The sequence below is a fragment of the Oncorhynchus tshawytscha genome, linkage group LG27, assembly GCF_018296145.1.
Source record: "Oncorhynchus tshawytscha isolate Ot180627B linkage group LG27, Otsh_v2.0, whole genome shotgun sequence".
NCBI lineage: Eukaryota > Metazoa > Chordata > Actinopteri > Salmoniformes > Salmonidae > Oncorhynchus > Oncorhynchus tshawytscha.
Window position 1 is genome coordinate 16,530,074 of NC_056455.1, and position 21,238 is coordinate 16,551,311.

At 44.6% G+C, this 21,238-nt stretch overlaps 1 protein-coding gene across 1 annotated transcript in view; it reads left to right on the plus strand.

The window, feature by feature from the left end:
- Positions 1–21,238, plus strand: part of LOC112234951 (transmembrane protein 104) — a 90,337-nt gene that overhangs the window by 15,130 nt on the left and 53,969 nt on the right. Inside the window, exons 5-8 of the mRNA XM_024403278.2 lie at positions 443–530; positions 1,785–1,871; positions 6,998–7,097; positions 8,807–8,903. Coding sequence (XP_024259046.1) covers positions 443–530; positions 1,785–1,871; positions 6,998–7,097; positions 8,807–8,903 — 372 coding nt within the window. The remainder of the gene's footprint in view (positions 1–442; positions 531–1,784; positions 1,872–6,997; positions 7,098–8,806; positions 8,904–21,238) is intronic.

Consider the following 21,238-nt stretch of genomic DNA (forward strand, 5'->3'; position numbering starts at 1 on the left):
GCTTTGTTTCTGTTGCTGGCATATTCTCTTCCAGTGAGCCACCCACTTCTTAGTCTCTCCCACACCCTGCCCAACCAGCTGTAGCTGCTCTTGTTAATTCAACTGATAATGACATCCTCAATGTCGATTGTAATTGAGCATTAATGAATATAAATCTGTAGTGAATTTGGTAGATGAAGAGTTATGGGAGGGCGTCAGATAGGTGCTCATATCTATTGTATATGAGGGGGACAGCTCCCTCATCCTCCCCAGCATATCCCAGCTGTTCCAGACAATTTCCAGATGCTGCTCCCCTCCACGTCACATGTCCAGCAAATAAAACACAGTGTTAATAGGTTGTAAACTGACTGTTGTTGGCACTGAGCAATAGGATTTGTAGATTAGGAGTCAGTGTTGGGTGGAGGCAGGCTGGTTATCCTCTTTCCATCACCCTCATCTTCAGGTCCAGGACAGCGACTCCACCTCTGATTATTCGGATGATGATATCCGGGGACGATCAGAGCCAGAGATGAGGCCCATTTTGTCAGGCCGTGAGTATAGTGTTCCTCTCATCCCTCCTGAAGAGTAGACACACTGCTAAGGTTGTGTTAAGAATGTGTTGAAAATAAGGTACACTACATGGCCAAAAGTATGTGGACATCTGCTTGTCGAACATCTCATTCCAAAATCATGGGCATTAATATGCAGTTGGTCCCCCCCTTTGCTGCTATAATACCCTCCACTCTTTTGGGAAGGCTTTCCATTCAGCCATGAGCATTAGTGAGTTTGGATGTTGGGAGATTAGGCCTGACTCAGTCATTCCAATTCTTCTCAAAGGTGTTTGATGGGGTTGAGGTCAGGCTGTGTGCAGGCGAGTCAAGTTCTTCCACACCGATCTCGACAAACCATTTCTCTATGGACCTTGCTTTGTGAATTTGGGGGGCATTGTCCTGCTGAAACAGGATTGGGCCTTCCCCAAACTATTGCCACAAAGTTGAAAGCACAGAATTGTCTAGGATTTTATTGTATGCTGTAGCATCAATATTTCCCTTCACTGGAACTAAGGGGCCTAGACTACTGAACCATGAAAAACAGCCCCAGGCAATTATTTCTCATCCACCAAACTTTACAGTTGGCACTATGCACTCGGGCAAGTAGCGTTCTCCTGGCATCCGCCAAACCCAGATTCGTATGTCAGAATGCCAGATGGTGAAGTGTGATTCATCACTCTAGAGAACACGTTTCCACTGCTCCAGAGTCCAATGTCGGCAAGCTTTACACCACTCCAGCCAACGCTTGGCATTGCGCATGGTGATGTTATGCTTGTGTGCGGCTGCTCGACCATGGAAACCCATTTCATGAAGCTCCCAACTAACAGATATTGTGCTGACGTTGATTCCAGAAGCTGTTTTGAACTCCGAAGTGAATGTTGCCACCAAGGACAGACTATTTTTTTACGCGCTATGAGCTTCAGCATTCGGCGGTCCCATTCTGTGATCTTGTGTGACCTACCACTTTGTGGCTGAACCGTTGTTGCTCCTAGACGTATACATCTGGCCATGTAGTGTATAAATGAAAACATTGAGTCTTGTGGAGGATTCGGAATTCTCTTTTTTGTCGTCCCTCCTTTTTGAAGTTCTCAATTCTCAAGCATATGTTGATTGACATAATCACATCAATCATACATTGTATGTATCCTCCATATGTCATTGGTTAATGTCAACGTTTTATAGAAGGAATGACATCAGAATCACTCCGATTGGAATGACTCACCACTGCATTCTCATGTCTATGCATTATCACAGAGCGAACAGGAGGAGGACACGTTGATCACTTTGACATTGTGGAGAGGGTAGAGATGGGTCAAATGGCCTCCATGTTCTTCAACAAAGGTAAGAGCCAATCCTCATTCAGTACTTTGAGGGGATATGATGAATCCACACTTATTGAATGAAGTGCTGCTGATGCCGCTATGTGCAGGGCATGGTAAAACCTGTCCTCCTTGTCTAACAGCTATGGAGGAGTCTTTACAGTTGTGTGGGATAATTTGGGGACAGTTTCTTAACCTTTAAATGGGAATCATTGTTAGATTCCAAAAGTGAGGCTGTTGGCTCTCTAATGGAGTGTAATTTTACACTGAGTGTACAAAACATTAGGAACATTTGCAGATGGATACACTGCTGCCATGAAGGGATGCAACTGATTGGCAATAATGTTCAGATATCCTGTGGCATTCAAATGTTCCTCCATTTTTATCAAGGGGCCCAATGTATGCCATGAAAACACACCCCACACCATTATACTACCACAACCACCACCAGCCCGCACACAGCATGATGGATGCATGTACTCATGGTTTTCTCCATTCCCTTGTCCTCACATCAGCAAGAACCAGGGTTCATTCAGATCAGGCAATGTTTTTCCAATTTTCCAGTGTCCATTGTTTTTATTCCTTAGCCCACTGCAACCACAGTTTTTTTTTTTTTTTTTTTTGCTGAAAGAAGTGGAACTCTGTAAGGTGGTTGGCTGCCATACCCCATTTGTGTCAAGGTACGACACTGGCCTGCCGTTGGCTGAATGTCGTTTGGGTGGTGGATCATTCTTGATCCACACGGGAAAGGGTTGAGCGTGAAAAACCCAGCAGCGTTGCAGTTCTTGATGCACACCTGCTGCGCCTGGCACCTACTACCATACCCCATTCAAAGGCACTTAAATATTTTGTCTTGCCCATTCACCCTCTGAATGGCACACATACACAATCCATGTCTCAATTGTCTCAAGGCTTAAAAATCCTTCTTTAACCTGTCTCCTCCCCTTCATCTACACTGGTTGAAGTGGATTTACAGGTGACATCAATAAGGGATCATAGCTTTCACCTGGTCAGTCTATGTCAGGGAAAGAGCAGGTTTTCCTAATGTTTGGTACTCTCGGTGTATATGGCTAAATGGTTGTACTTCCCAGGCCATCAAACTGCTGCTGTTTTAGTCTCCCCAGCTGTGTGTGGGCCTCCTGCGGGCTGCACCAGCGGCGGTGAACATGTTAAAGCCTCGGCAGCCTGAGTGATGAGCTAATTGAAGCAGAATCATGTTCACCTTGAACCAGAAACAGAACACCCTTGCTGATTTACATTACTCACCTACGTCAGAGTAGACACTCCTCGGTGTGCTGGGCCCGCTCACTACCCCCTCCCCACCCTCTCCTCCTCTGCTGGCAGGTCGGCCTGTTTCTCAAGTAGTATTAACCAGGTAGGTGACTCAACAGTCTGCAGCATACGCACCTGCAGCGCCAATACTTCAACAGCATCGCTTTTGTCATCTCTGATGATAAAAAGGTCAAACTGTTCTGCTCCACTCTGACAATGTCATCTGTGTGCAGATCTCTTCCTGTGTTGTGATCTGGCTCTGGCCACTAGGTGGTGCACTTGGCACACTCTCACACAAAATGATTCACTGACTCACACAAAGCCAGGCAGGCATGCAACATGCTGTTAGAGAAGCAGCGTGTTGTTCCCTTGTGGAACACTCCAGCTGCAGTCTCTTCTTTCCACTTTCTCTCAGCCCTATTAAAGTGTTAAAACACTCTTTGGTGATGACCTCTCCCTGTGTGTGTGGAGTGTGTCTGGTGTGGTGTTGTCCTCGGCTGCAGGTGAGGGTGAGGCGCCACGAGGAAGTATCGATCGGTGGCAGAGATAAGAGTCCCCTCTATCTCTCTGTGTGATGTGGGAGTGCTGCCCAGTGACTCTAATCAGAAATGAATTAGATGGGCACTGGGCCCAGCTCGCATGAGAGAGGAGTGAGATGCAGCTCTTTGACTCAGCTCAATGGCGCTCCAGCATAATGGAAGTCTTGTTTGTCTCTCTACCCAGATCTCCGCTGATATGAACTCTTCTTTGTATAATTAGTGCTGGGAGGTAATATAAGATTAGTGGTATGTCTGATCAGGGAGTTTTACTGGTGTGGTAAAGCTGTCAGGCATTAAAACAAAATCTCTTGTTTTTTTGTTGAGGGATTGGATAGTGGAGTGTTGTTGAATGTGTTGTTGGATTTAATGGGCTTGGTTGTGTGTGTGAAGGGCTGAGGCCTGCGGTGGGGAAGGGCAGCCCTGGTCTCTTGAATCCTTACTACCTCGGGCTGGTTCTGGTTATTGATGGGACTGTTCGACCGCACTGGGCACCACTGGCAGGAAAGGCACTTTTTCACTTCATACGCAAGATGCAGATTCAGTGTGGATGTGTGGGGGAATACTTTTTTTCAAAAAAATAATTTTCTTCTCCTGTCCACTTCATGTAATTGAAAAATAATCACTATGAAAGGGCATTCGACTTCCTCCTGAGCTAAAATTGTCATAGCAGCAGAGCAAGCTTGGAATAAGGCCATGGGTATCGGCCCTGACAGAATTTTGATGGGGGCTGGTTTATCAGCGGAGCAGCGAGGAGAGTGCCTGTAGTGTTACTGTAACCTTCCTCATCCACAATTTGCAAGTTGATTAGAAGACGACTTTGGCTAATATCACAAAGGGGGTGAACAGCAGAGGCTGGTCTGTGTGCTTCTGCGCCTATCTCAGCCCACCGTCCCTCTAGGTAGAAAAGGCAGTAGAAGTGATGTATGGGGAAATGGATGGTGTGCAGACAGAGGGAGAAGGTACAGGCTCTATAACATGCACCAACCACCCTTGACTTATAGAGACCATGGAGAGGAATACTAATCCACTCTCTTTTATTACAGACCCCAGCTTTAATGAGTACCTAACACCGATGCATACATTTTTTTTTATACTTGAATGACTTTTCTTAAATGTCATACTTGTACGCTATGAGGGGCACTGACAAAAGGAAAATGGGGAGCAGCGCTGCCACTAAGAAGATAAATGGACATGTTTATGTAACCCCCCCACCACCCAAATTACATAAGCCTCAACTAAAATAGTTTTCAAGTCTCTATTGTATATGAACATAAAGGATGCGCTTTCCTTTTCAGAGGGCCTGCTGCTATTACTGCTCAACTCTATGATTACCCGAGATCCAGATCAATATCCCAAGTTTTAGCACAGAGAATACATCTCACTCAATGAAAGCCCATTGGGGTTTCAAAATCAAACCTAAGGAAAGTAATTTCTGTTGCATCCAACAAACAGCCTTTAGTTGTCAGGCTCTCGCATTCACATTCCTGCCTGATGAAGCTCCACGATAGCAGAGTGGAGCCCAGTACAGCTGTGGCTTCCAGCGTGGTTGGCATTCAACAAAATGGCTGTGGATGTTGGAAGGAAGCAACTTCCTAACATACCTCTTCTGGGAACCACTCCCTCCTCCCCCAGACCCAAGCTAGAGAGGCTATCAGAGCCTCTGTCAGTCTGCAACAGTGGGGTGATGGATAGTGACGTGTGTCCGTGCCACTAGGGGACTGAGTGGAGCTCCTAGGTGAAGAGTCATTTGCAGCAGCAGCGTGTGAGCCTCTGACCGTGGGTAATGGGGAGGTATTAGTGACAGAGCCTGGCAGGGCAGCATCCTCTTGGTCATGCTGGGTCCTCACCTAGCTATCGCTCACTGACAGGGGCATCACAGGCAGCCCTGATTCCCCCTATCCGAGGCAAAAGCTCTAACAGGCTTCCTTTCCATAGGGCCAGATGGAGACATGCAGGAATGGTAGAGAGTACTGTACAGTGCTAACCTCTGAAAGTGGGTTGTCGGAGAGGAGGTGAAAATAGAATGTGTAGAATTGATGCAGAGAGAATCGAGTCCCCCCCACCAACCTGTGAGATACTTTCATACTATGATCAGTGTGCAGATCAATACTGATAGGTACAGTATAGTGTAATCACACACACTGGCGTCTTCTTGAGTTATCAGTGTTTATTTTCCCCAGCCTGTGTTTTATGACCTCAGTGCACCACTGCACAATGATGTGATCAGATGGTCCTGGAAGAGAATAAACACAACCTGGCTACCAAAGTGCCCTTTGGTTCTCCCTCCCACAGTACTTTAGCACCACATTATCCTCAATGGCGGTAAGATGGGTGGTGGTGCTAGCTAGGTAAATGTTTGCGGTCATCGCCCTTTCCCACAGAATTTACCCGCTGTTAGACTCTCCATCTAACTCAAACAGGGCTGCAGCAACTTACTGTAGCAACTGTAATATAGCTTCATATCATAATGCAGTCTACAAAGTGTCCATCAATCCCTGCCATAAGACAGGTGATGACTGTTTTACAACTACATGGGCTTATCTGGCTGTTGGACCAGCTAGTCCTCTTCCATATCCCTTGCTTGTTTCCCTGAGCTCGGCTGTGTGATGAGCAGCAGAAGGTTGCCATTCGTCCCTTTACTCTCAGATCAGATGAATCAATTTAGCCCTGTAAAACTATAAGCCCCTCACTTTTTATTGATTTTTAATGGACTCCAAACTCTAATTTCCCTGTCAGTAATGAATTGGCTGCCAGGACCAGTAGGACACAGGAGCCTCCCACACGAGAACTCCAGTGTATGATGGATGCCTGGCACAACATGGCTATCGGTCTCCCGTTGTTGAAAGCTCTCAATCTCCGCTCGTTGCGCCAGCTTGGATGGGCCAGTAGTGTGATGTGGGTGTGGGGGAGGTAATGAGGAGAATTTCCATCATGAAGTGATTACTTTCTTAATTAGTGTGATTAATATTCTTCCGGAGGAGCGGAGAAATGTGCTGCTGCAGTTGTGGCTGCCATCCCGGAGGGAGAAGCAGGGGATTGATGGAGGAGTGGAGGTGTAGAGACGGAGGAGATTGCCTCTGATGGAGACTGCATGTTTAGCTGTTGAAGTTTGACACAAGTTGCATTGACCATATTTCATAATCAGGCATCTGACGGCTGTTAAAGATGAGGAATGTGTTAGCTAAGCTATCCCTGCATGTGTGTAGGCAGATTCTCTCAGAGATATGATGAACTGATAACACAGTCATATACACTAGAAATGTATAATGTATGACATTGTATGTATAGATCCAGGTATAATCTGCTCATGTCTTAACCCTTTGGTTTTGTCTTTCAGTTGGTGTCAACATGTTCTACATCTGCATGGTAGTCTACCTGTATGGAGACCTGGCCATCTATGCAGCTGCTGTGCCCATATCACTAATGGAAGTAGCCTGGTAAGACCAGCCAGCCAGCTTGCTGCTGATTCATTACATTCATGGGTTTCTTATTTGGGGGTGTTATTTCAAGCAACTGTATGACTAATGTGGGTGCAGCTGACTTTTCCAAGTACTTGGAGCATTTACTTTTGGCAGGACAAAGCATATCCCTTTCTCTCAGTTCTGTTTTTATCTCTGCACTTTGGCTGTTTCCTGACCTTCTGCCTCAGTAAAACTTTCTGATGAGGGGGCCTTTAGCCTTCCTGACCTCCCACCAGTGCTCTTGGCATTTACTTTTTGTTGACTGGCTCCCAGACAGGTTTTTATTACAAGTCCCCTCCACTGGCCCGGTGGGGCTGGGTGAATATCACATATTCCATATTGTCTCAGACAGTTCTAAGGGAGGCTCTTCTCTAGAGGAACTATTGTTCTGGTGAGACCACCTTAACCGTCAGGATCATAATTCAATTTGGTGTAGCTTTATGACAGAAAGATGATTGACTTTCTCATGGTGTTCCAAAAAGTACAATTTCAACCAAAGACCCCTCCCCAAACACTAAAGTTCTCCCATTTTGCCCAAATGACGTTAGATTATCAGTGACTTTTTAAGGGTTCAGTGAGCCCTGGGAGTGCCATATAGGGGTATCTTATGAACAAAATGTGGTGAGGATGAGATCCTTAAACATTTATAGAGATACTTAACTTTTAAAGGTGAAGGTGAGTGAATACATTTCAATTCAAGATTACAATTTAACCACTTACCACATCAGAGGAAGTTCTATTAACATACCACCATAATAGCATTAAAAATATACATTTGTCCCTCTCTGACTCAACGGGGTTGAAAACCCCCGTGGTAACTTTCTAGCTAAAATGTGAGGCGGAACAGACACGTAAAGGAATTACCCTATGGCACAGACCGGAGCTCCCCGCTCGACTGGCTCTGCCACTGAGGAGAGCCAGGCGATTGAGATCATAGAGCGGTATCTCTTTGTAAAGCCTTGCCGAGGCAGACTTCTTGGTGGCAGAGGCAGATTCTAATGATTATGTCCCATAATTGATGCTCAGTCTGCCGCACCTTGTTGGCAGCACTGAAAGGGTTTTGTGATTGCCTCAGAATGACAATGTGTAATTTTCCACCAGGAAGACTGGATCATCAAGTCTAGTGCAGTGATATAACTTTTACTGATACTTTTCTTACCGCTCAGAGGTAGTAGGAACTGACCTCGCTGATAATCTAACCGCTCAGAGGTAGTAGGAACTGACCTCGCTGATAATCTAACTGCTCCGACCTAGAAGGAACTGACCTCCCTGATAATCTAACCGCTCCGAGGTAGTAGGAACTGACCTCCCTGATACTCTAACCGCTCAGAGGTAGTAGGAACTGACCTCCCTGATAATCTAACCGCTCCGAGGTAGTAGGAACTGACCTCGCTGATAATCTAACCGCTCCGAGGTAGTAGGAACTGACCTCGCTGATAATCTAACCGCTCAGAGGTAGTAGGAACTGACCTCGCTGATAATCTAACCGCTCCGAGGTAGTAGGAACTGACAAGTCTGCAAAGTTTTACTAATTCTGCCCTGTCATATTTAATCTTGTATCATTGCTTCATGTTCTTTTGCAATATTGTAAACTAGTCTTTCCTGTCGTATGTTATTCTTGGACTGACTTGATCTGTTAATGAAGGGATCTGTAATGATCACCAGTCTGTCTGTTCTCTCTGTAGTGGTAACCACTCATGCAGTGCTGGCAGTGTGAAATACGACGACACCGACTTGTGCTGGGGGCCTGTCACCAGGAAAGACGCCTACAAGGTGTTTCTGGTGAGTACATACGGCACCCCTGTTTCTCACCCCTGTCCTTCTACCCTCGTCCCAAAGGCCCCTGGAGGACACATGGTGTACCACACCTCTCTCTGTCAGCCCCTGCCATCGTGACTGAGCCCCAATGTGCCAACCCCTGTCTGTGTTAGTGTCAGAGAGCCCCTTCCAGCTCGGTCTCCCTCTCACGGCCTCCACTCCTGCAGCCCTGAGCAAGTGTGTGTGCCCTTGAAGTCTTAAGAGAGCGAAACTCCTGCGATTTCCACTTTTGCTTTAACTTTGCCGGCCGACAGTGATAGATGTGCTGATCTCCTCCTGTATTATTTCCCCCCTCCACTGTTCTCCCTCCACCCTCACTTCTCTCTCCACCCTCACTCATTTTCAACAGAACGAGCATACCCAAACAATTCTCCAATAAATGCGTTGTTGTTTTTTATCTCGTCTGGATAAGCCTCTTACATCATGTCAACGAATTGAAATTATGCTGATTTATAATCTCCTGTATTTTTTGTTTACCTTGCAGTTTCACAAAGTTTCCTTTTAGGGAAAGAGACATTTCCACCTCTGTGTTAATGTATCTAACTGATTGCTTCTTATTATAGTAGATGTTGAGATTATTTCTGCTTGGTAATATTTTAAAATAATTGATTGTATCTGACAGAAAGTCAACTGTTCTCTGGTGTTTCTTAAAGAAGATGTTTCCTGTTTTTAGTTTTGGTCTCCTGCTTACAGACATTTGGACTTCTAGGGGCTTAGTTGTATTTTCTCCCATTTTCTTCTCCATGAAACCTTATTAGATTCCTTCCCGTGGTGGAGTGTCTTCCTGCTCCTCAGCCCCCCTTTGTCTTTGACGTGCCTGGGTCAAACGCTCTGGCCCCTTAGCCACTGCCCACCACTCCCCATGATCACTTTAAATAATTGATTGACTATTCCTTTTAAGCCCAGCCGCTCTCCATACACCGCTCTGTCCTGCCCAATGGAAATACCTCTCCTCTCCCACCTACACTATGCCTGCTTATGCTCTCTGACATGTCTCTGCCCCACCCCAAAGACCAAGGTGCCCTTCGTCCTAATGATGGGTCTATCTAGGCACAATGTCCACAACATCTAGAGTCTTTGCCATCTGGAGTCATTATGCAGCCCAGTATTTTCCCTTTTCTTTACAACGTCCATATCATTTCACTGGAAGGCTTCAAGCTCCAAACTAAGTGACCTGCTTTCTCACCCTACTGCCAGCCTCTTGATGAACTGAGTGAGTCAGAGGGTGCGTTAGTATTGACTCCTATTATAATATGCTTAATCAGACTTTGGAAAACATTGGAACAGTTGTCAGAAAGGCTGACAATACGGCATTGGGAAATGCCCCTTTATTTTGTTTTGGTTTAGCTAAAGAATTCAAATGAGCCTATTCATATATTATGCCGTCCCATTCTTTCAGTGTTTAAAAAAGGCATTACAAAAAGAACCATAATTACAATTCCTAATTACTTTTTTTGTTTTGGTTATGCAATTAGTTTGACTTAGGCATTAGCAAACACACTGCGTTCAATATGTTAGCATTAGTTGCTGCTCAGTTGTTGTATACCAATGGAATTGCTCAAAGCTCGTCTGAACTATGTTCAGGAGGTTCTCTGTGTTTCAGTGGTCATTACATTCTATCTGTTAATGGCCCTTCTCTCCTGTCCTCATCAACCACATTTCTCTCCTCACCATCACATCTTCTCAACCTCAAAATCGAGTAGTCTCTCCTGGCAACAGATTGTCAGTTAATCCTCCATTTGTACCTTGACCAGGCATTTGTAGCTCCCAGTTTTATAGGTGTCATTGATAAGGGGCTTTAATCCCTTGCTATGGTATTATCCGTTTCCTTAAGGGATTTTACTGTGGTAACTGCTCTGTACCATATTTATTCATCTTAAATAATCAATAGTGTGTGTAATGTGTAAGTTGTGGTTTTGTGCTAAGCAGTAATGCAACCTGAACTTCCTCAGTTGGGTGCGTATTTGGTCTGCCTGGGCTGTCGTACTGTGTAGGGCACCACTGGCTGCCACAGGGGAGTGGGATTGATGTCGGACACATTAGTCCAGCCACAGCGTTATTAGGGTTTAGAAAAGGAAGCAAGGAAAGATTAAAGGGCAGCCCGATTACAGCATAACGGTGCACAGCTGTAATCCCCGTGTGGGTGGCTGTTTGAGAGAGAAGGAAAGAGAGAAGGAGAGAGCATGATATAGAGAACTCAGGCTAATGTCACAGACAGACAGAAGTAGGTTTGATGGAGCTGTTTCTCCAGGGGGCCTTCTACCCTCTGCACCCTCAAAAATGGACTGTTGCCCATACAGACAGGCTTAAGACTTTTTTTTTCACCTGCCCTGTACTGTGTTGTTCTGAAAGTCACAACCCTGGGCGTTGCATGTTTCGGGCCACCGGCCTCTTCATCAGACCAGGTTTTTATAGATGCCACCCACATATCAGTGGTCTGCCTGGCCAGACTGCTCTAATCGTCATCAACTGAGCCACAAGCTAGTCTTATTCTAGATCTTGTTGGTCGATTTTGAATGTGCCAGTCCCTTTATCAGAACAAGATACAAGACACATTTCAGTTGAAGGCATTTGAATTCAGTTCTCGGTATCCCCCTTTCCCTTACATGACCAAAACTGTGGACACCTGCTCGTCGAACATCTCATTCCAAAGTCATGGTCTGCGCACTTCTTCACTCGGCTGTCCCGTTCTGTGAGCTTGTGTGGCCTACCACTTTGCGGCTGAGTCATTGTTGCTCCTAGACGTTTCCACTTCACAACAATAGCACTTACAGTTGACCAGGCCAGCACTAACAGGGCAGAATTTTGACGTACTGATTTGTTGGAAAGGTGACATCCAATGACGGTGCCACGTTGAAAGTCACTGAACTCTTCAGTACGGGCCATTTTACTGCCAATGTTTGTCTATGGATGTTGCATGGTTGTGTGCTTGATTTTATACACCTGTCAGCAACAGGTGTGGTTGAAATAGCCGAATCGACTAATTTGAAGGGGTGTCCACACTTATGTGTGTGTCTGTGTGTATATATAGTGTACCTCACATTATGCTTGTAAATCTCTCATTTCATTTGTCATTTTTTTCCAGACAGTTGCCCCACGGTGGTTGCAGCATTGTTTGTTGTGCTTGGACAACAGATTGTGGGTTATTTTTAGTATGTGACAGAACAGCTGTCCCAGTTCAGAAAAGTAGTTCTGCTCTACTAGCAGACCCACAAGGCTCTGGGGATCAGCACAGAGAAGGGGAGAGAGGTGAGAAAAACACTGACCAAATCAAGGATCATCTATTATATAGGAGGGACTATTTTGATAATCGCTGTCAATAGATTTCTTCAGCTTATCTGAACAAGCTACCGTCTTCACAGCCTGTCCAGGGCTGGGAATTTCCAGTTACCTCACGTTGTTATCGCGATACTTAGGTGCCGATATGTATTGTGATTCTATATGTATTTCAATTCGATAATGCTGCAGAGAGACAAGAGAGCATGAGAAAATTAGTTTTGATCAGTCATTGAAATAAGTGCTGAAAACATGTTGGCTCACTATTTAAAAAGATTGAGAACAAGCCGTAGGATGAAAAATACCAGAGTTTTGACTTGCTCTAGCTTATGCTACCAAGAAACAAAAAAGGTGTGTGTATGTATGCATGTGTGTGTATATATATACACTGCTCAAAAAAAATAAAGGGAACACTAAAATAACACATCCTAGATCTGAATGAATGAAATATTCTTATTAAATACTTTTTTTCTTTACATAGTTGAATGTGCTGACAACAAAATCACACAAATGATCAATGGAAATCAAATTTATCAACCCATGGAGGTCTGGATTTGGAGTCACACTCAAAATGAAAGTGGAAAACCACACTACAGGCTGATCCAACTTTGATGTAATGTCCTTAAAACAAGTCAAAATGAGTCTCAGTAGTGTGTGTGGCCTCCACGTGTCTGTATGACCTCCCTACAATGCCTGGGCATGCTCCTGATGAAGTGGCGGATGGTCTCCTGAGGGATCTCCTCCCAGACCTGGACTAAAACATCCACCAACTCCTGTACAGTCTGTGGTGCAATGTGGCGTTGGTGGATGGAGCGGGACATGATGTCCCAGATGTGCTCAATTGGATTCAGGTCTGGGGAACGGGCGGGCCAGTCCATAGCATCAATGCCTTCCTCTTGCAGGAACTGCTGACACACTCCAGCCACATGAGGTCTAGCATTGTCTTGCATTAGGAGGAACCCACGGCCAACCGCACCAGCATATGGTCTCACAAGGGGTCTGAGGATCTCATCTCGGTACCTAATGGTAATCAGGCTACATGGAGGGCTGTGCGGCCCCCCAAAGAAATGCCACCCCACACCATGACTGACCCACTGCCAAACCGGTCATGCTGGAGGATGTTGCAGGTAGCAGAACGTTCTCCACGGCGTCTCTCTGTCACGTGCTCAGTGTGAACCTGCTTTCATCTGTGAAGGGCGCCAGTGGCGAATTTGCCAATCTTGGTGTTCTCTGGCAAATGCCAAACATCCTGCACGGTGTTGGGCTGTAAGCACAACCCCCACCTGTGGACGTCGGGCCCTCATACCACCCTCATAGTCTGTTTCTGACCGTTTGAGCAGACACATGCACATTTGTGGCCTGCTGGAGGTCATTTTGCAGGGCTCTGGCAGTGCTCCTCCTGCTCCTCCTTGCACAAAGGCGGAGGTAGCGGTCCTGCTGCTGGGTTGTTGCCCTCCTACGGCCTCCTCCACGTCTCCTGATGTACTGGCCTGTCTCCTGGTAGCGCCTCCATGCTCTGGGCACTACGCTGACAGACACCGCAAACCTTCTTGCCACAGCTCGCATTGATGTGCCATCCTGGATGAGCTGCACTACCTGAGCCACTTGTGTGGGTTGTAGACTCCGTCTCATGCTACCACTAGAGTGAAAGCACCGCCAGCATTCAAAAGTGACCAAAACATCAGCCAGGAAGCATAGGAACTGAGAAGTGGTCTGTGGTCACCACCTGCAGAACCATTCCTTTATTGGGGGTGTCTTGCTAATTGCCTATAATTTCCACCTGTTGTCTATTCCATTTGCACAACAGCATGTGAAATTTATTGTCAATCAGTGTTGCTTCCTAAGTGGACAATTTGATTTCACAGAAGTGTGATTGACTTGGAGTTACATTGTGTTGTTTAAGTGTTCCCTTTATTTTTTTGAGCAGTGTATATACAGTGCCTTGCGAAAGTATTCAGCGCCCTTGAACTTTGCGACCTTTTGCCACATTTCAGGCTTCAAACATAAAGATATAAAATTGTATTTTTTTGTGAAGAATCAACAACAAGTGGGACACAATCATGAAGTGGAATGACATTTATTGGATATTTCAAACTTTTTTAACAAATCAAAAACTGAAAAATTGGGCGTGCAAAATTATTCAGCCCCCTTAAGTTAATACTTTGTAGCGCCACCTTTTGCTGCGATTACAGCTGTAAGTTGCTTGGGGTATGTCTCTATCAGTTTCGCACATCGAGAGACTGAAATTTTTTCCCATTCCTCCTTGCAAAACAGCTCGAGCTCAGTGAGGTTGGATGGAGAGCATTTGTGAACAGCAGTTTTCAGTTCTTTCCACAGATTCTCGATTGGATTCAGGTCTGGACTTTGACTTGGCCATTCTAACACCTGAATATGTTTATTTTTGAACCATTCCATTGTAGATTTTGCTTTATGTTTTGGATCATTGTCTTGTTGGAAGACAAATCTCCATCCCAGTCTCAGGTCTTTTGCAGACTCCATCAGGTTTTCTTCCAGAAGGGTCCTGTATTTGGCTCCATCCATCTTCCCATCAATTTTAACCATCTTCCCTGTCCCTGCTGAAGAAAAGCAGGCCCAAACCATGATGCTGCCACCACCATGTTTGACAGTGGGGATGTTGTGTTCAGTGTGATTAGCTGTGTTGCTTTTACGCCAAACATAACGTTTTGCATTGTTGCCAAAAAGTTCAATTTTGGTTTCATCTGACCAGAGCACCTTCGTCCACATGTTTGGTGTGTCTCCCAGGTGGCTTGTGGCAAACTTTAAACAACACTTTTTATGGATATCTTTAAGAAATGGCTTTCTTCTTGCCACTCTTCCATAAAGGCCAGATTTGTGCAATATACGACTGATTGTTGACCTATGGACAGAGTCTCCCACCTCAGCTGTAGATCTCTGCAGTTCATCCAGAGTGATCATGGGCCTCTTGGCTGCATCTCTGATCAGTCTTCTCCTTGTATGAGCTGAAAGTTTAGAGGGACGGCCAGGTCTTGGTAGATTTGCAGTGGTCTGATACTCCTTCCATTTCAATATTATCGCTTGCACAGTGCTCCTTGGGATGTTTAAAGCTTGGGAAATCTTTTGTATACAAATCTGGCTGTAAACTTCTTCACAACAGTATCTCGGACCTGCCTGGTGTGTTCCTTGTTCTTCATGATGCTCTCTGCGCTTTTAACGGACCTCTGAGACTATCACAGTGCAGGTGCATTTATACGGAGACTTGATTACACACAGGTAGATTGTATTTATCATCATTAGTCATTTAGGTCAACATTGGATCATTCAGAGATCCTCACTGAACTTCTGGAGAGAGTTTGCTGCACTGAAAGTAAAGGGGCTGAATAATTTTGCACGCCCAATTTTTCAGTTTTTGATTTGTTAAAAAAAGTTTGAAATATCCAATAAATGTCGTTCCACTTCATGATTGTGTCCCACTTGTTGTTGATTCTTCACAAAAAATACAGTTTTATATCTTTATGTTTGAAGCCTGAAATGTGGCAAAAGGTCGCAAAGTTCAGGGGGGCCGAATACTTTCGCAAGGCACTGTATATATATGTATCACACGCAGTTGAAGTCAGAAGTTTAGACCTTACATACACCTTAGCCAAATATATTTAAACTCAGTTTTTCATAATTCCTGACATTTAATCCTAGTAATAATTCCCTGTCTTAGGTCAGTTAGTATCACCACTTTATTTTAAGGATGTGAAATGTCAGAATATAGTGGAGTGATTTATTTAAGCTTTTATTTATTTTATTACATTCCTCGTGGGTCAGAAGTTTGCATACACTCAATTAGTATTTGGTAGCATTGCCTTTAAATTGTTTAACTTGGGTCACACGTTTCGGGTAGCCTTCCACAGGTTTCCCACAATAAGTTGGGGGAATTTTGGCCCATTTCTCCTGACAAAGCTGATGTAACTGAGTCAGGTATGTAGGCCTCATTGCTCGCACACACTTCTTTTCAGTTCTGCCCACAAATCTTCTATAGGATTGAGGTCAGGGCTTTGTGATGGCCACTCCAATACCTTGACTTTGTTGTCCTTAAGCCATTTTGCCACAACTTTGGAAGTATGCTTGGGGTCATTGTCCATTTGAAAGACCAATTTGCGACCAAGCTTTAACTTCCTGACTGATGTCTTGAGATGTTGCTTCAATATATCCACCAAATTTTCCATCCTCATGATGCTATCTATTTTGTGAAGTGCACCAGTCCCTCCTGCAGCAAAGCACCCCCACAACATGACACTGCCACCCCCTTACTTCACGGTTAGGATGTTGTTCTTTGGCTTGCAAGCCTCCCTCTTTTTCCTCCAAACATAACGATGGTCGTTATGGCCAAACAGTTCTGTTTTTGTTTCATCAGACCAGAGGACATTTCTCCAAAAAGTACAATCTTTGTCCCCATGTGCAGTTGCAAACCGTGGTCTGGCTTTTTTATGGCGGTTTTGGAGCAGTGGCTTCTTCCTTGCTGAGTGGCCTTTCAGGAGATGTCGATATAGGACTCGTTTTACTGTGGATATAGATACTTTTGTACCTGTTTCCTCCAGCATCTTCACAAGATCCTTTGCTGCTGTTCTGGGATTGATTTGAACTTTTCGCACCAAAGTACTTTCATCACTAGGAGACAGAACGTGTCTCCTTCCTGAGCGTTATGACGGCTCCGTGGTCCCATGGTGTTTATGCTTGCGTACTATTGCTTGTACAGATGAGCGTGGTACCTTCAGGCGTTTGGAAATTGCTCCCAAGGATGAACCAGACTTGTGGAGGTCTGACATTTTTTTTTCTGAGGTCTTGGCTGATTTCTTTTGATTTTCCCATGATGTCAAGCAAAGAGGCACTGAGTTTGAAGGTAGGTCTTGAAATACATCGACAGGTACACCTCCAATTGACTCAAATTATGTCAATTAGCCTATCAGAAGCTTCTAAAGCCATGACATTTTCTGTAATTTTCCAAGCTGTTTAAAGGCACAGTCAACTTAGTGTATGTCGGGCCTCCCGGGTGGCGCAGTGGTTAAGGGCTCTGGGTTCGCGCCCAGGCTCTGTCGTAACCGGCCGCGACCGGGAGGTCCGTGGGGTGACGCACAATTGGCCTAGTGTCGTCCGGGTTAGGGAGGGGTTGGCCGGTAGGGAGATATACCCTTGTCCCATCGCTCACTAGCGACTCCTGTGGCGGGCCGGGCGCAGTGCACGCTAACCAAGGTTGCCAGGTGCACGGTGTTCCCTCCGACACATTGGTGCGGCTGGCTTCCGGGTTGGATGCGTGCTGTGTTAAGCAGTGCGGCTTGGTTGGGTTGTGTATCGGAGGACGCATGACTTTCGACCTTCGTCTCTCCCGAGCCCGTACGGGAGTTGTAGCGATGAGACAAGATAGTAGCTACTAAAACAATTGGACACCACGAAATTGGGGAGAAAACAACAACAACAACAACAAAAAAATTAGTGTATGTCAACTTCTGACCCACTGGAATTGTGATTAAGTGAAATAATCTGTCTGTAAACAATTGTTGGAAAAATGACTTGTCATGCACAAAGTAGATGTCCTAACTGACTTGCCAAAACTGTAATTTGTTAACCAGAAATTTGTGGAGTGGTTGAAAAACGAGTTTTAATGACTCCAACATATATGTATGTATGTATGTATGTATTAAATGTGTTTTTTTTTTTACAAATCGATTCTTGAAGTCAAAGTATCAATATAATATTGTCCAAAAATAATGTCCCGTATGTAACTGTATCGATCCCCCCGTCACTAAGCCTGTCAAACCACTCTCTCTAGGATTGCACCTCATACATACATGCATGCAGAGGACATGAGTGAAACTCAATAACAATATTCATAACAATATTCACTGGATTGCACGGAATGGAATTCACAATTTGGAGGTTAGCCTCACACTTTACCCGGAGGTGTCTGGACTATTTGTCAGGTTGACTTATCGTCAATGGCCAGCTCTGCGAGTTCTTTTGAAACTTAGTCATATCAGTTCATTCAGTGACTTTGTGACTGAAATGATAAAGGTATTCCAGGTGATCAAAGGTTTTCTCATTCTGTAAACCTTCAATGGACGTCAAGCTTTTCACACAGCTCATGCTGGGCTGTACTTTGTCAGTTCCTTTCACATTCTTTAGTCCCTTTCAGACGGAGCTCAGACGACATTGATTGTAAACACACAGGCTTTTGTCATAGCAAGACAGACTAATAACAGCATACAAGCTGCAAGGTGGGTGGCCTTTTGGTTTGCTCTGACCTTTGGTTAGATCAATGGTGTCCACACAAAACGCTATGTATCATGCTGTGGAGCATGGCAGCCATTTTCTCCATCACGATCTGCAAAACCTCTTAACCCTTTTACACTTGTAGGAATTGGCCTATATGGATAGGGCTACATTTAAATGTTTCTGACAGAAGAAATATGACAATGATATGCATAATCATGGTAGCAATTGAAAGGGAACAGTTTGGATATTATTGGAAAATTATTAGACCAAAGGTGAGGACACAACAGTTCACCTGACACAAGACTGAATCCAAAAATGACACTGTGAATTTTATGTTCATTTTACATTTATTGTACTTCTGTTGCATTTGTTGATAACAAAATCTGAAAAATACTCTGGATATATTCAGTAACATAAGAATATTCCTGGAAAATGTGGGGTAGGTGCAACATAAGACAAATAATTCCAAGTGTTTGAGTGAGAGGACTAACTGGTGTTTCCACTTGGCCACAAACCTCTCCAAAGTGTGCACATATCCTAAGTAATTTTAAAGCACTTTTATTACTCAGAGAAGAGTCTTCAAATACAGTGGGGAGAACAAGTATTTGATACACTGCCGATTTTGCAAGTTTTCCTACTTACAAAGCATGTAGAGGTCTGTAATTTTTTATCATAGGTACACTTCAACTGTGAGAGACGGAATCTTAAACAAAAATCCAGAAAATCACATTGTATGATTTTTAAGTAATTAATTTGCATTTTATTGCATGACATAAGGATTTGATCACCTACCAACCAGTAAGAATTCCGGCTCTCACAGACCTGTTAGTTTTTCTTTAAGAAGCCCTCCTGTTCTCCACTCATTACCTGTATTTCACTGCACCTGTTTGAACTCGTTACCTGTATAAAAGACACCTGTCCACACACTCAATCAAGCAGACTCCAACCTCTCCACAATGGCCAAGACCAGAGAGCTGTGTAAGGACATCAGGGATAAAATTGTAGACCTGTACAAGGCTGGGATGGGCTACAGGACAATAGGCAAGCAGCTTGGTGAGAAGGCAACAACTGTTGGCGCAATTATTAGAAAATGGAAGACGTTCAAGATGACGGTCAATCACCCTCAGTCTGGTGCTCCATGCAAGATCTTACCTCGTGGGGCATCAATGATCATGAGGAAGGTGAGGGATCAGCCCACAACTACACGGCAGGACCTGGTCAATTACCTGAAGAGAGCTGGGACCACAGTCTCAAAGAAAACCATTAGTAATACACTACGCCGCCATGGATTAAAATCCTGCAGCGCACGCAAGGTCCCCCTGCTCAAGCCAGCGCTTGTCCAGACCCGTCTGAAGTTTGCCAATGACCATCTGGATGATCCAGAGGAGGAATGGGAGAAGGTCATGTGGTCTGATGAGACAAAAATAGAGCTTTTTGGTCTAAACTCCACTCGCCGTGTTTGGAGGAAGAAGAAGGATGAGTACAACCCCAAGAACACCATCCCAACCGTGAAGCATGGAGGTGGAAACATCATTCTTTGGGGATGCTTTTCTGCAAAGGGGACATGATGACTGCACCGTATTGAGGGGAGGATGGATGGGGCCATGTATCGCTAGATCTTGGCCAACAACCTCCTTCCCTCAGTAAGAGCATTGAAGATGGGTCGTGGCTGGGTCTTCCAGCATGACAATGACCCGAAACACACAGCCAGGGCAACTAAGGAGTGGCTCCGTAAGAAGCATCTCAAGGTCCTGGAGTGGCCTAGCCAGTCTCCAGACCTGAACCCAATACAAAATCTTTGGAGGGAGCTGAAAATCCGTATTGCCCAGCGACAGCCCCGAAACCTGAAGGATCTGGAGAATGTCTGTATGGAGGAGTGGACCAAAATCCGTGCTGCAGTGTGTGCAAACCTGGTCAAGAACTACAGGAAACGTATGATCTCTGTAATTGCAAACAAAGGTTTCTGTACCAAATATTTCTGATGTATCAAATACTTATGTCATGCAAAAAAATGCAAATTAATTACTTAAAAATCATAGAATGTGATTTTCTGGATTTTTGTTTTAGATTCCGTCTCTCACAGTTGAAGTGTACCTATGATAAAAAATTACAGACCTCTACATGCTTTGTAAGTAAGGAACACTGCCGATTTAGCAGGTTATCAAATACTTGTTCTCCCCACTCTTGTCTGTGTCGTATCCTGCATCCCAGCCATCACGCAATTACTGTTGTTTCTCGCAATCCAGAAACTGTCCATTTTATAAATCACAGTCTGGATCAGGTGGGCATCATTTGAAAGCTTGTTATATTGTCAACATGACAAACTAAATTCTAAAGTACGATTTTACAAAGTTAGGCTTTCACAATGCAATACAGGGAAATGGGTCATAATTTTGGTGTGCATCGGAATGAGTCATGAGTGCATTCAGGTGCAGGTGCCGTGGCAAATTTTCTTCACAAAAGACAAAAATAGGCTCACTCTGTTCAGACACCCCAGTTTATGATGCCATGTCATCTTGTAACTGTACATCAAACATAGTGATCATAAATGTTGATATTGCATATGCATGAGTTTGATCATATAGAAATGTGAAGTGTACATTTGTACTCACTTGTATGACATAATACATAACAAACGTCATCTTCCCAAATACATAGTCCTCTTAATTTTAATGGGTGTTTGTAAGTAACTGCAACTACTTGTGACACTCAAATTCAGAACAGCGGTCAGTCAAACCCTTACAGTGACGTGAAGCGCAGAGCTCTGACGTCATGTATAGCAT